This window comes from Crocodylus siamensis, chromosome 8, assembly GCF_052110815.1.
Source record: "Crocodylus siamensis isolate JL-2025a chromosome 8, ASM5211081v1, whole genome shotgun sequence".
In the NCBI taxonomy this organism is placed as follows: domain Eukaryota; kingdom Metazoa; phylum Chordata; order Crocodylia; family Crocodylidae; genus Crocodylus; species Crocodylus siamensis.
Window position 1 is genome coordinate 1,764,484 of NC_143402.1, and position 16,147 is coordinate 1,780,630.

The 16,147-nt window shown below is 42.5% G+C and overlaps 1 protein-coding gene across 8 annotated transcripts in view; it reads right to left on the bottom strand.

Moving 5' to 3' along the window:
• The window catches only part of KLHL13 (kelch like family member 13), a 108,236-nt gene that overhangs the window by 37,189 nt on the left and 54,900 nt on the right, over positions 1-16,147 (bottom strand). For 2 of the 8 annotated variants that reach the window (XM_090059239.1, XM_090059233.1), the window contains exon 1: positions 15,624-15,736. The exons of the other annotated variants lie outside the window; for them this stretch is intronic. In XM_090059239.1, the coding sequence (XP_089915365.1) occupies positions 15,624-15,721 (98 nt within the window). In that variant the 5' untranslated portion in view covers positions 15,722-15,736. Of the gene's footprint in view, positions 1-15,623; positions 15,737-16,147 lie in introns of those variants that run through there. 8 annotated transcript variants of the gene reach the window in all.

Below are 16,147 nucleotides of genomic sequence, written 5' to 3' on the forward strand. Positions count from 1 at the left end.
CAAGTGGTCAGGATGTACTTGACCCAGGATGCGGAAACAGATCTGGGCACTTATCTGGCCCAATTCAGACCAAGGACCTTGTTCTCCCTGTCCCCAGGATTTGAATACCAGAATAGTCTCTACTTTTGCTGAATCTGGTACACTTCCATACAGTCTGTTTCAACAATATGGCACTTCCTAAGAAAAAACACTCTGACCAAAATAAACACATAAAATCCTGAATCGGCTTCAGCTTGGCTTGTAGTTTCCAAGGGTGGATCATACAGCATGTGCTCGATGCCAAATGCTGAATTCACAATGACCATTTTGAAGACTTCTCAAAATTAGTTCTGTGGAGAGAGAGCACATCAGACTAAGATATTCTGCCATCTGGCTTACAGGCATGTATTTGGTTGTCATGGGTAAGTGAAATTCAGTTTTTATTGCTTTCATCATAATCTGCTGTAGTACAATTAATCCTGGGTATTGACAGCTCAGCATGTTAAAGTTAGAGTGAAGATGCAACTTTGCCTCCTGTCTCCAGTTTCCTTAAAAAAAAATAAAAAGGGTGCATGACTAGAGCATAGAAGTTGATTCTTCATTAAATAATTACTAAGTATGGATACTTGAAGGTGCACAGGTGACAAATGTGCGCTTCCCTGCAAGTACAGCACGTTCGACAGCCACTTGAATATCCGGGAAGGTGGTCTGGGGAGGAGGGGAGGTTAACAACCCTGTGAAAACATGCCCAATTTTCACCATCGAGTTGTAGAGCTATGCAAGTGCCATTTGCACAGATTCTGTACAGATGCATCAGAACCTGGTAAGTAGTCTCAAAAACTCCCCCTGTTCTGAGCATGCTGCATCCCACATCGTTCTCAACAGCCAGTCGGAGATACAGGCACCATCCCAACAGTGGCCTTCATCCCAAGACTGGGCAAGATTTTTCCTGCAACTGGAGTCCCTGGGAGCCACAGCAGCACTTAGCCTTCTTGCTGTGCACTGCTGCTCTCTAGCATCTGACTGTGAAGGGTTAGCCAAACATCCTCCCTGCCTCACAATCAGGCAGGGGGGCTGTGGGAAAAGCAGAATGTGATCATGTAGTTAGATTGCACCAAAATGCACGCAAATAAAAGGGAATTACAACTAAAGGTGGCTGAAACAACCTTAAACCTGAGATTTCCTCAATATCTGAATTCTTGACTTGAAATACTAATGTTCTACCGACATGTGTTAGATACTTAAACTATACTTTTAATACAAGTAATTCTAAAAGGTGGATTTCTGCATGGTTTACGGATTTTTGGTCCATCCAGAAAGCACATGCAATGCATGGCATACTAATTAAAAATGTAGTAGAAAGTACTGATGGTTTTCTGAAGTGGGTAGTTGCAATTCTTATGCCGCCCTCACTGTGGCAACAACAATTATTTCCTTATGTCTTGTTCTTCCTATGAAATTATGTTCACTCAAATTCCACATCACCAAGGTAACTATTAGATTTGTTAATTTGTACATTCTGGTAGCTAAACTGCATTTATTTTAGAATACAATACATGCTTTTTCTGACACCAACTGCTGAAATCTTAACAAATTATCTGTATCACTGTTCCCCTCATATGAATGTGCATATTCTTCAGTTCATTTTTAAATCATGATTTTTGATAGTATATAGCATAAACTTTCCAAAACACTACACAAATAGCATGTTCTTAACTTTGTACAGCTCTGTATCTTGTTTTTGGAAGGATTATAACCTTATTTTCTTTGTCAAATTACTCTCCAATGAACCGTGACGCCAAGCGTTGCGGTCAATGGTAAATGGCATCTTCTGAAATTACTCCTGGCATGTGCCAGCACTATGGCATTCATCAGCAAAAAGAACTGAATTTCAGTCTCATATGAAGCTCTTCCTATCACAACACCAATCTTTATTATTTTATGATCTAACCAAAAAGGCTGGTATATTAAGGGCCTACATTATGTATAGCTCAGCAGATGTTTAGCTAATGAAACTATTAACTTAATGAAAAGGCTGATTTAAATATAATGAACCTTTCATTTATTATAAGAAAATACAGCAATATTTTACTTGCTGCCCTTAGCCTGCCAAAAATGATTTTTAAGTATTGAGTATTGTAATGTCTTCCCATTATGAATAGGTGTTTTAAACTTCATGACTAATGAATTTAGGAACTCCCCTATAAATTAGATGGCTACCTAAAAGTTGAGTTAGTTTATCTGTTATAGGGTCAGCATTGTAAAATTAATATTTTATCATTCTGATGTTAAGGGGTTTAATAGTGGTATAACAAGGCATAGAGATGAACCATGTTACACAGTGCACTGCACTTCAGGATTGTTTTTTTTCTTTTTATGTCCCCATTCCCTACCCATGTAATTTAAGGAAACATTTTACCCAGGCAAGTTACTAGACTAAATATATTCTACAAATTATTCCTCCTGCCACTTCCAAAATAATGAAGTCCTGTCTGTTTATTAATATTATTAAATTGGAGTTTCTGTAACAATTCTTCTGTAGCAAATGAACTCCAATTAAAATGGCTGGCATTATGGTTTGCTAAAATGCCTCTTTATAATGAGAAAAAAAATCTTACCAATTTGTAGAAGAAATAAAGGCTTTCTGGCACAAATATACGAGTGATTTCATCTAGAAAAAGCTAATTCTTCTCTGACACGAAAGAGCTCTGACAGGCTGACAGAGCAAGTCTAACTCAACTTTAACAGATCAACTGAAACTGTTAGCTAATAAGCACTTGATACTTCCAGCTTTGTTTTTGGGGCCCACTTGCGCTGGCTTGTAGCCTAAGAGGCGGCTCCCCCAACATCTCCCCCCATTGTTGAACCTGCAGAATTAGGATGAACAGAAGAAGCATTACATGACCGGAAATCATGTAGAGCGACCCATGATATTAAAATGTCAATGAAAACAGACATGCATACTTACAACGCATTTCTGATGAAGTTCCCATAAATCAAAGGTACTCCGTTTCAAGCATTCCACGTAGTTCTGATTGAATACTTTAAAAAGAAATGTTAACCACTTCTATAAGCGCACAACAGGGCCCCGATAAGTCAAAGAGTTCTGCGAGACTCATACACAGGACACTGTTGTATGTCACCAGTTATAGAGCATGGCCCTGGTATTTGCCCAGCTCCTCAAGTACAATTCCTTCCTCTTCCTACCTAGACAAAAACAGGCAAGTAGTGCCGTGGTGATGTTTAATTACTTGAGGAGCTTCCCAATGCCCAGCAACTTGCTAAGCAGTTATGAGTTATCTGAAACTTCACTGACAGATCACCGCTCTTACTTTGCCTAGAATTTTTCAAAGGATCCCAACAGCTCTGTGCAAAAATCCCATTCACTCAGAACAGGATTTGTGAGTTCACTTACCCAAAAAAGGCCAGCTTTTTTTTTTTAAGTAGATACTGCTTGGGGACTCCATTGGGCTCACCAAAAAAAGAATGTGTGTGTACTCATACTAACTAGCAGTAGAGTGATTCACTCGTTAGTACTCATACTAACAAGGGAGCGATTCACTCCTGAATCCATGAAAGACCAGTTTACACAAAACAAGAAATCCCCAGACAAATGAAAAGGCAAATACATAAAATCCAGTTGTTTTAGTTCTTACGCTAATTAAAACTTTCAATGATGTTCCAATTCCCTCTCCTGATTGAAGTGAGGGGTATTGATCTGTGGGAGAAGCAGCAAAGAGGTAACCCAAGGAGCGCAGTGAAGAGTTGTGGTTTCTGCTACCAGGGAAATGAGTAACCTGAGAGAGAGAGAGTAAGAACAGGGGAGCTGGCATGCACAGGAAAAGGTCCCTAGGTACTCAGATGCGAAGGGACAGGACACACTAGCAGCAGCCTTGCCAATTCTGATCTTAAAAAAAAGGAGCAGAAAAAAGTCTTAACCAGCACTGGCCCAACTCCTCCTTTGCTTCCGCCCCTAACTGAAACAGTTCCTCCTGGCTTTCACAATAGAAAACGTGGCAGAAAAGTCTGTTAAGTGAGTAATCTGTTTAGAGCTGAAATTAAAAGTGCTATAAACATCACTTAATATTGCTTATCACAGGGCTCACAGATGAACCTTGGTTTTCCCTACTCCTCACTTATGGGGCAGGAGGGAATTCATACAGGGTCCAGCTCTCGGCTATTACCTAAGTGACCTGCAGAATAGGAGTCGTGGGCATGTTAGTAAAACCCAGGCGATAATGCACAACCTTTATAAACCCACAAAAGAAGGAAGTCAACAGAATTTAGAGAGGCTTACAGAAGTGCACAGAGGTTTAGAGAAAGAACTGATAGGAGAAAGACTGGCTAGCCAACACCACCACCCGACAGGCTCTCTGACCAGCACAGACCACTCCCCGCCTCCAGTCTGGGTCTTATAGTAGTCGGCCCCGCCCCTTCCGGTCAGCTGACTCACCAGGTGTGGGCCCTTAGCTCCTCCTGGTCGCCCCTAGCAACCAGCACCTGAGCCCATGCTGCTGCTTTTCAAGTAGCAGGCACCTTAGTGCCCTGCTACAATGGCCTAGGGGTCACTGTAGCAGGGCACTAAGGGGTGCCTAGAAAAAGGACAGGCACCAATTGTTCCACCCCACCGATGAAGGCAGAACAAGCAAACAGGGTTTGTGCTGCAGCAGTGACATTTCAGTTTAAATACTGGGAAGCACACTTTAAGGACTTCTTAAAATGAGGTTATGCAGAAGAGATTTGTTTGAGGATTTTCCGAAAAATCTCCGTAACAGGCCACGTGCTGGGTTTCCTCACTGGAAGAGCAAGGTTCACAGTCCCGCCCAGGAACACTACTTGCGTTTGGTTCCCGAAATAATGATAGTGTCAAACTCTGATAGCGCCAAGTGACCGATACTCCACTCCTCTAACCTGGTCTGCAGTTCAGCAAGAACGTAGTCTCAACTCAAGACTGCTTCTCTCTGATACGGCCCCTTGTGACCAGCACCTCTCCCAGGACCACACAGTGTGCGTGCACACCGCGGCAGGGGAAGAACTGCTGGGGGGAATTGGATAGGATGCTGAAGAAGCTGGAGGGCATGTGCACACACAAAGGAGATAGACAAGTGAAAGCAAGGACTGGAGACAGCCATCCTGCAGGAAAAGAGAGAGGCCAGATCCTGGAAGGCAGAGGGAAATCTCACTGGGACAGCCCTATTGTATTGCTAGATTTATTATCCAGAGTTTATTGGCATTGCAGCCGTGTTCTCGGTAGCTATGTAACAGTGGGAATACCCAAGCAATGAGGCAGGCTGCTTTTGGAAGTTGTGAAATCCTCATCACTGGAGACAGTCAGGGCTGCCCATCGTCAGCACTAGTGCAGACATAACGATATGCTCAGATAGCAGCTGGAATGACTCAGGTTTCCTGCCTTAATGCCAGCAGATTCAGGTCCAGAAACGACTGCCGTGAAAACAGAGGGAACAAACTGCAGTGGATAATTCAGTGATTCTCAACCAGGATGATGCAGCATGAAGGGGTGCTGCCAGACCTTTTGAAGCAAGCAGTGAGGAGATGGTGATAAGAAGAGGTTCAGATGTGTCCTTGCCTGGCCAACCCCCAGTCCTTCTGCAAGGAAGGAAGTGCCACTCTGTTCACAAAAGCTGGGTGAAATGCTTCAAGTCCAATGCAGGTGCCTTGAGTCCAAAATGGTTGAGAAGCATTGGGCTACTTCATTTAAAGAGAAAGGTTTAGACTTTTGGAGGAAGGCGTTATTAGGCAGTTTTCTTCCCATTTGCAGGGGTGGGGGGGAAGCTTTGGGGCAGCCACTTGTTTAAACATCCCACAATTTAAATGGAAACAAAGAAAAAATGGACAATGCAAAAGGAAGGAAATGAGTGAGGCTCCAAATGGTGATGGGGTTTAGAGGAGAAGCATTAAGCAGCAGGAGGTCACTGCCTCCCTCTTGCATTTTGTGCACGATAGCTCTATTATGCAACAAAACTAGCGCAGAAATCAGCTGCCACAAACCAGGCATGGCCACATAAGGAATGAACCTCTGGAGAAGTAGTGCTGCCTCATGAGCCTGTGTAGATGCAATCTCTGAAAGCAAGTGCAAAGCAACAGTGCTCCTCGGGTTTCTCTCGAACACAAGCACCAAACCCAGAGGCTGGAGACTAGGACCAGAGGGTGAATCTGCTCCAAAGATCAAAGCACCTTTTGTCCACACAAACAAAGCAAACGCTGACTTCAAACCGGTTTTACACACTTCATAGTTTTTCACCCACTTACGAATACTTAACTTGACTTCAGGAGCCCCGTGCCACCTCTTGATTCTTGTCTCCTACAAACCTAAACTGACTTAGACATTTTTGCCTTATGTCTAGATATTCAGATTACTGCATGCTATTGTGTTTTAAGAACAGTGAGCTCAAATAACATTTTGTTAAACTTATAATTAGACTACTGACCTTGCTGGAGATGAACAATACTGAAAGCAAAGCGAATGCATAAGCTTTATAGCTTCTCTACCAGATCTCATCCATTTTATTACCCTTCATATAAAAAAAAAAAATGAAAGTCACTCAACAGCTCCACTTTTTAGATTAAAAGGTCAGCAGAATTTGCTGCGTCAGTCTATTTTTGGCCTTAACTGCTCTGAAGGCAACTCTAGCATTTGTATTTAGGCAGTAGAATTACAACACCATCTGGGAGAACGTCTCACATCCATGGCGATTCCAAACCTACCAGTTATGAGACTTGGAGAAATGATTAACTTCATAGAGTCAACAAAATGGAAGAGAGGAAACAGTTCTTGTAATCTTTAATATTTAACAAATAACCATTAAAATCTTCCCGTGTCTGTCTAAAGCTGCTTACATAAGTGTCATATTTGGCCATACAGATACTCCATGATAAATTTAGAAATCACTCTTTCCTTCCTTGCTCTCCTTTTTTGTCTCAGATCATTCCCATTCTTTCTACCAGTGTCTACATGGACAACAGCTTGTTGAACCCTCGCTACTTCTTGCCAGCTGGGTTTTATAAGAGCAGTTGCTTTATCATTTCTCAGCCACAGCCTGTTAGGCTTTTCTAAATAACATATTCAGGATTTTCAAATATTTTCCACAAAATCATAAAGAGTTGAAAATGTAGCCCACTGGAGAGTGGAAGTAAGTTACTTGCAATGCCTTGAACACCATGCTTCTGCATGTTAAATACTGCAAATCTCTGACCAGCTGTTTAGATAAAATAGTCGAGTGATAATGAACTTGTTTGGTGAAGTCCACTGATAGTTTAGTAATACACCCACAAAATATGAGAACAACTGCAGTTCCCAGTGCAGCTGCCTATGGGTTTGGTCCCCACAATTAAAACTTCCCAATGTTGGCCAAGTGTTACATTGCCCCGCTTAAGTTTAGGGAAAGCCTGCATACACTAATTTCAGACAGTTTTGTAGGAAGAGCTGGACACAGACAGACCTTCGTAGATTTGCACACAGTCAGCGCACAACATTTTTCTTGATTCTAAGCAAATGCCAAATCTAAACTTATCTGCAAAAAGGACAGCACAGCAGCTGTGACTACAGCCATTTACCAGAATAAAACTACCATCTTTTCAAGGCAATTCCATGAAGTTGCTCTGGGATGTACCAAAAGAGCATCACACTGCACAGCAACATCACAACGTGCAACAGGATTCAGATGTTTTGAGAACATCGATACATAGAATAACCGGTCAAAATATGCCCCTAAATATCACTAGCACCAGCAAGCTTCAAGGCATCAGCGATTCAGAGTTTTATTGCATGTTATCACTATAAAGTTTTATTTTACATTTTTCAAGCTTCCAAAACAAAATCATCCACAGACGCTGAAAAGAAAGTTAAGACTTCTTTTTTGTTTTTTTGGGGGCCGGGGGGGGGGGGGGGGATAGGACAAGACATGAGCACAAATAAAAAGGCTAAACAAAAACCACCATGAAGAGGTGGAGAATTGCCCTTTATCCTTTATTCCAAAAGGAGTTTGATCTAGTATCTCACGATGCCCTTGCAAGAAAATTGGAGGATTGTAGACTTAACTCTGAGACAGTCAGATGGGTGAGAAACTGGCTGCAGGATAGGACCCAGAGACTCATAGTGAAAGGATCTGTGTCGTCCTGGCAAGAAGTGGGAAATGGTGTCCTGCAGGGATCGACGCTGGGTCCAGTACTTTTCAACAGCTTTCTTAACGATTGGGATGTGGGGGAAGAGCTCACTGGCCAAGTTCGCAGATGACACCACATTATGAGGAAGCACAGTCACGCTTGAAGATAGGCTACAGGTAAACGTGGACCCTAGACAGGCTGGCAAGTTGGGCGGATCACAACCTGATGAAGTTCAATGTCAAGAAATGTAAAGCACTCCACCTCGGGACGAGCAACCTCCAACACACCTACAGGCTTGGTGGCACCAAACTGACCAGCACCACGAATGAAAGGGACTTCAGGTAATAATAGACCACAGTATGAATATGAGCTGGCAGTGCGATGCTGTAGCCAGCAGGGCAAATAATACCCTGGCGTGCATCAACAGATGCATCTCCAGCAAAGCCAAGAAGTTGATTCTTCTGCTCTGCTCTGCTCAGCGTTGGTGAGACCACAGCTGGAGGACTGCATCCAGTCCTGGGCACCGCACTTCAGCAAGGACGTGGGCAAGCTTGAGAGAGTTCAAAGAAGAGTCTTACACAGCATGCCATGGAAGGAAAGGCTGAGGGATCTGGGACTCCTCAGCCTGAGGACGAGAAGGCTGAGAGGGGACTTGGTAGCAGCTTACCAATACATTAGGGGAGTGCATCAAGGACTCGGTGAGCAACTGTTCACCAGGGCACCCGAGGGGAGAACCGGGAGTAATGGACATGAACTCCTGGAAGACCGATTCAGGCTCAACATTAGGAAAAACTCCTGAGGCAATGCAATCACCTACCCTGGAAATCTTCAACTGGACATTAGACAGTCACCTTGCTGGGGTCAGCTGACCCCAGTTATCTTTACTGCCTGGTGCAGGGAGCTGGACCCGATGATCTCCCGAGGTCCTTTCCAGCCTTACAATCTATGAATCTTTAAATAATATATACTATTTTTTTCATATTTCAGTTGATTTAAGTATTCTACTTATTGTTATCATGAATTTCTGGATGGATTTTCCCCCTAACCACCCATATGCTAATTTTTAGCTGAAATCCTAAAACTAGACAGAAAATCATTGCTTAAAAGGGAAACCCTAGCAAAATTCACAGAAGAGTAGCTGCTGTGGTGTGAATATAGGGTGACCCGTCTTAAACAGTCAGCAGGCCATCAAAATTGTTACTTACTGGACATGATTTTCTAACACAGATGGCACGGAAGAAGGTCTCTTTAGAAAGAGCTAACTTGAAGAACTAGTTAGGGAACTGAGGAACTAGTCAGGGAACTTCTGGAGAGACTGGATGTATTCAAATCAGCTGGTCTGGACGATCTCCACCCCCAAGTGCTGAGAGAATTGGCTGCGGTCATGGTGGGGCCCCTGGCACGGCTGTACGAGCACTCGTGGTGCTCAGTGCAGTGCTGGAGGACTGGAAGAGGCCAACGTGGTTCCCATCTTCAAAAAAGGGGAGGAAGGAGGACCCAGGGAACTATAGGCCAGTTAGTCTTGCCTCGGTCCTGGGGAAGCTTTTTGAGAGAGTTATCCTGGCGCATGTCCACGAGGGGCCGGGGGGAGGTTATGCTTAGGGGCAACCAACACGGGTTCACTAGCAGCAGGTCCTGTCAGACCAACCTGGTGGCCTCTACGACCAGGTCACCAAATTGCTGGATGCAGGGGTAGCAGTGCACATCGTCTTCCTGGACTTTCGGAGGCCTTCGACACTGTCTCTCACCCCGTTCTCATTAAGAAACTGGGGGCTGTGGTGTCGACACCCACAGTGAGACGTGTCGCCAACTGGCTGGAGGGCCGCACCCCGAGAGCTGTGGTGGACAGATCATTTTCCACCTGGAGGGACGTGGGCAGTGGGGTCCCCCGGGGCTTGGTCCTCAGGCCTGCACTGTTCAACATCTTCACCAGTGACTTGGACGAGGGGGTAAATAGCACCCTGTTCAAATCTGCTGATGATACTAAGATGTGGGGGATGTGGGCACGCTAGACAGGAGGAATAGGCTGCAATTGGACCTAGACAGGTTACAGGGGTGAGTGGATGAGAATAGCATGGGATTCAACACCAATAAGTGCAAGGTGCTGCACCTGGGGAGGAACAACCAGCACCATACCTACAGGCTGGGGAACTCCCTTCTCATCAGTGCAGAGGCAGAAAAGGATCTTGGAGTCATCATTGATGCCAAGGTGAACACGGGCCGGCAGTGTGGGGATGCAGTCAGGAAGGCCAACCATACCTTGCCATGCATCCACAGATGCATCTCGAGCAGGCCCAGGGAGGCGATCCTCCCCCTCTATGCGGCACTGGTCAGGCCACAGCTGGAGGACTGCGTCCAGTTCTGGGTGCCGCATTTCAGGAGTGATGTGGACAACATGGAGAGGGTCCAGAGGAGACCACTCGCATGATCAGGGGGCAGCAGGGCAGGCCCTACGAGGAGAGGCGACAGGACCTGAACCTGTTCAGCCCCCACAAGAGAGGGCTGAGGGGGGATCTTGTGGCCTGTTACAAACTAGTCAGGGGGGATCAGCAGGCATTGGGGGGGTCCCTGTTCCCCCGAGCACCGCCAGGAGTGACCAGGAATAACGGTCACAAGCTGGCAGAGGGTAGATTTAAGCTAGCTATCAGGAGGTGCGACTTCACGATCAGGGCAGCTAGGGTCTGGGACCAACTTCCAAGAGAAGTGGTGCTGGCTCCTACCCTGGGGGGCTTTAAGACGAGGCTTGACAATCACCTTGCTGGGGTCATCTGACCCCAGTACTCTTTCCTGCCATGGCAGGGGGTCGGACTCTATGATCTGCTCGGGTCCCTTCCGACCCGACCAACTATGAAACTATATGGGTGATCTCCGGTACACTGATTACTTTACATAAGCAAACCCTTTTCATTTATATTTCCACTTCAAATTTAAACATATGTATCTTGTATAGTATAAATTACACCCAACATCTCTAATAGTGTAATTAATGGCTTGATAGGATACAACTAACCAAAACAAGAAAATACACCAAAAACAGCTGAAAACTAACACTGAATTACTCTTCATTCTGCTTTTCTATATGGTAAATGACTTCCATTTCTCCACTGCAATTTCCTGACTCCAGACAAAAATATATATGACTTGCATGAGCTACACTAATTTGTACACCTTTTGATGACAAGGTATTTGCATAATCATTTAAGCTACTTTATTTCTCTTAATGCTACCCAGTCCACCATCAAAACCAAACTGAAGGGCTCATTTTTACCAAAAGAAAAAAAAAGTCAACAAATCTCTGTAAAACATAAGAAAGCCAGAAGGCACTAATTTTATAAACTGGATATTTTTCAAGTTTTTTAATATGACTTATTTTTAACCAAGACATATTGAAGAATTATTCATTCAGTTAAGTGCGTTCATTTTTGCAGAACAGGTTGCAACCCTTCTGGTAACCAATTAAGATGTGCCAAGATAAAAAAAATCCTCTACTGAAAGCATCTTCGTGATTTCTAGTTAAAAGCAAAACTGACTGATTGATTGGTTTTACTGTTACTGATGACAAGCAGTTCTTTTCAGAGATGCAGTGTGGTACTTGACTCTCTCCAGTTGGTCTCCCTACATGTCAAAGGGAGATTTGCATAAGTTGGGAGAGAAGAATATAATGGTTTATTGGCTTTGGGGAAACTTCTTTTGCAACATCCCAATAGAAACTAATTTAAGTGACGAAGGAACCTAAGAAACATTTAACCAACCAGACCACTCAGTCAGCACCAATATATCTCCCCCAAAACAGTATTTTGTGAGCAAATTAACACTGTCTAGCAAGTAGGATCCCCACTCCAATGCATTCATTTTAAATAGACTCAATGTCTCTGCACGTAAATATTTTATTGCATTTTTCAAGGCATCCCTAAACACTAAGAAACATCCTGTTCTTCATCTATAGCTGTATTCCTTTCTCTGTGGCTCTCATGAAAACTGCTTATATGACCAGACTAATACTACCTGATGCATACTGCCAAGAGCAGTCAACATAGAACAAGCAAGTTTAAACCTATGTTCCACAAATAAGATTACTGGCTTGCTTCAACAGCTCTAGTCTTCAGATTTTAGCACAAGTCTATGTTATCCCCTTTGATGCTTGGAGAGCAAGACTAGAGGCATGAAGTTAAAAGTAATTTTAAATAACTCCCCTCCCCCACATACACACACACATGCATCTGTAGTTCTTTTAATTCGTGCACTGAAGTCAAGTGGTTTTGCATGTAAAAATGCCGCTCATGTGACAGCATCCCAGTTCTCATTCTACCAGATTTTAATTGCGATACATATGCCAAAAGGACGGCTCACTGAAAAACCTCCAACTCTTTGTCTGGTTCAACAAAAGGGCCAATAAGTTACTCAGGTATATCTTCATCAAATGATATTTGGACCTTCATCTGACAGTTTGAACAATTTGCTCCTCCTGTTCTACATGAGTTGAAAATATTTATACAGATTGCGTGCTGGTTCTGCTTTAACGATTAGCGACAGAAGCATCCATAGCATCACCAGGCGGCAAGTCGGGGTCATGAAACGTGGTACACGCTCTCCTTTCCAGTACCAAGGAAGCAGCATTTTGTCCCTGAAAAAGTCCCAACTAGCGTCCCTAAAGAGCACAGAGCTCTGCCTACCCCAGGTTACAAATCACAGGCTCAACTTGAAAAAACAACTTCACAACGCACGCGCTGCTCCTTACCACCTCTATGCAAACCGATTCCAGCCGGGGGCTCCCTTAAATTGCTCTCTTTATACTGCTCCTGCAGCCTTTCAAACTAGTGTCAAACCAAGTCACAAATAAATCTGCTCTAAACTGACCCAGACAGAATATACAGGGCTTTTCTGGGTGGCAATAACAGTGATCCCTTTTTACTCGCATGGCAACTTTCGATCAAAACGTTGTATGTGCTCATAAGCTTTAGACTCCATGTTTTTAACTACAACAGAATATGGTGTAACAAGCCCATTTTACATTGATCTGGAAACCAAGGCAGGAGTTAAGTGCCTTGCCCTTAGCAAGGAGTCAAAAAATATAATGAACTATAGGTGCACTAACCCCCTTTCTTTTGCTCTAGCTACTTGGTAGGCCATTTGGAAACCAGAAACAGGATGAAATATTTGGAGTCAAAGTTAACCGTTCTAGAACAACTGAAATGTGGGATATTACACTTCACCAATTAGAAAAAAATATTTTAAAAACCTTAAAGTAGGCAGCATATTTACCTTTTTGTTATAAAGTTAATATAAATTAGGATTATCACTTCACTAGATGTCAGAGTTAACCAGTTAGAGAAATGCGGGTTTGTTCAGATTATACCTGACTGCAAGTAGTATTTAGGAAACATGGAACTATATTTCTAAGAACAATAAGGAGTCATTTTAAGTCAGAGGATGCTTACATTACCAATACTTATGTTTCTACTCTCTGCTTATTCTTTGGCATGGTATCGGAAAAGGTTAGGTCTGCTTACACATACACAGTACTGCATGTAAAAGAAAAATGCAAGCATGGAGATGTAGACAAATATGTCATAATATCTTTCCAACGAACATGAGTTTCTATCACCTTTGTATCCTTACAACTGGATCAGGATGCTATTTTTGGAATCGGACATATCGTCTGATCAAACTGGTTCCATTTTGTAATGCTGCTCTCCGTCTTTTTAACGTGCATAGATTTATATTACATGTAAGAGTCCTGCTAATGCCAGCATTGTACCAGTGTAGAAACATGTGGGCTTAGACAGTTAAACGCTAGCAGTACAATACTGTGAAAGCTGCTGTTCTCATATCCCACATGCTTCAGACACGCCTGCTGTAAGAATAGTGAAGTGTTTTTACCAATTTGCTCCAAATATTTTGAATACATTGGTCCAGCCAACACCACATACCAATGCAAGATGCTGGAGCACACAGCCAGCAAGGGGAACAAATCAGAGCAGACACATGAAGTACGTTAACTTACTCTGCACGAGCAGCAGGGACCTCTGAACAGTTTAATTTTTGAAGTCTTACCGTCCCTTAAATCTCATGATTTTGAAAATCCACCAAGATGAATACCAGACAACACTTAACGACAGTTTTCCCAAAATTGATTTAAAGGCCTCAAAACTACTACTTTTTTTTTTTTTTTTTTTGGGTGGGGGGGAGGCACAAAGAAGGAATGGGAATTGCACTACTGTCTTGGACAATGTCTCTCTCATTTAGAGCCTCTAATTAACTGAAATAACATTGCTTTGAGGTAACACTACAAGCTTGGTGGAAGTCTGATAAAACATCTGCAGTACATGCAGGAAAATACACTTCAAATGAAGAGACTATATATTGTGTGTCATCTCTCACCACGTTACTTCTCAAACAAGAACAATAGGAATTAGACGTACTTTGCCTCTTACGAATAGTGACTGACCCCACAAGAGAAAAAATATTTATAGTACCTATAAACACATCTAGGCATCATAATATATCCCCTTAGCAGATAAAGGCAACAACTATATACAATAAGGTTTGAGACAAGATTTTTTTAAAATCCAAATATAGACCCAAAGCATTAACACGATAGCTAAGGCACTACTGAAGCTAAGAATACTACTGAAAAGTCAGCTGTTTTTATTACGGTGATTTTTTTTTTTTTTTTTTTTTTTTTACATACCATACTGTCTGCAATATGAAATGCACTTCAATATGAAAATAAGCATTCCCAGTGTAAAGAAAATTTTGTGACTGTACCCTTCAAAAACCAAAACAATGAAAAAAATGGTGTATTTGATATTTGGCTTTATTTCATGCTTCTAAAGAAAAAGCCACCTGTATACACCAATACAAAACTTAAAGCAAGAATGCAAAGTTGAAATAGAAGCTCTGCCTAAACAAATTCAGACAGGCATTTTATGCATGTTGAAATACATGTACATGTATAAAAACCCTATGGTACATATACGAACTGCATAAACAAATATACGTGTCACACAAAAGGTAAGTTCAATGATGCTCATTTACTGTCTTCCATATTAAGAAAACAAAGATTGAAACAAGCTTCATCATTCAAGAAGTAAAATACCTACCAAAGTACACAACAATAAATCAGGTGGGTCCATGTCTGATATCTACGTGTAAAAAAGCAGGGGGGAGTTATCCTTTCCTATGAATGAAGCCTGCCTAGACACTTAGACTTCTTAATCCGAGATCTGTGTCACAAATTGACGATAACATGAACTTTCCAATGAACATTTATATATATTTGGGAACATGGTTCAGGCTGCACAATCTCTCTGCATTTCAACGAAAAAGGAAAGACTCGACACAAAACATCCATCATGGGAAAAAGAAAACAGGGTAAAAACTAGAGGTTCTATACAAAAAGGGAAAAAAGAAGATCAAATTCTGAGTGCCAATGTCATTAAAGATAGAACAGGGTATTTTGCCACAGGGGAGTCTCACGAAAGCAATCCCACCTTATTATCCTCATTTCTCTCACTTACATGTATGCTGGAGAAAGTGGCGATGACCTGGATGTTTTAAGCACAGGAACTGGGAATTTCCAGATAGCAGGAGAGCTCGTTTTCCATTTCAATGGCATGTTGTCACCACGGTACTACAATAACAGTAAACAGCGTTTCCATAACAGACTACCAACTAGGACTTCCATTCCACACTCCTGACACAGCAGTGGCTGCTGCTAGGAACAAGCAAACGATTCTGCCAATGCCCTTAAACCGATGCTTCCAATCTGTAAAATAGGGCTGTGAGGCATCTCCTTTTAAATCCTGCTGTCCCCTAAAGCAATATGATGATTCTATCCTTCTAACTCAACAATAGTGCCACCTCGTTAGGGAAGCGTTGACTGCAGTATATGTTTAAAAAAAAAAGAAAGAAAGAAAAAAAAAAAGACTGCACTGAGAACACCAGCACAATGCAGCTTTATTTAATAAAAGCAGCTAATTTTTAAAGAGCTTTTGTAATACTATTGTTCTACCTTAAAACAGGGACACTGCAGCATTGTGCT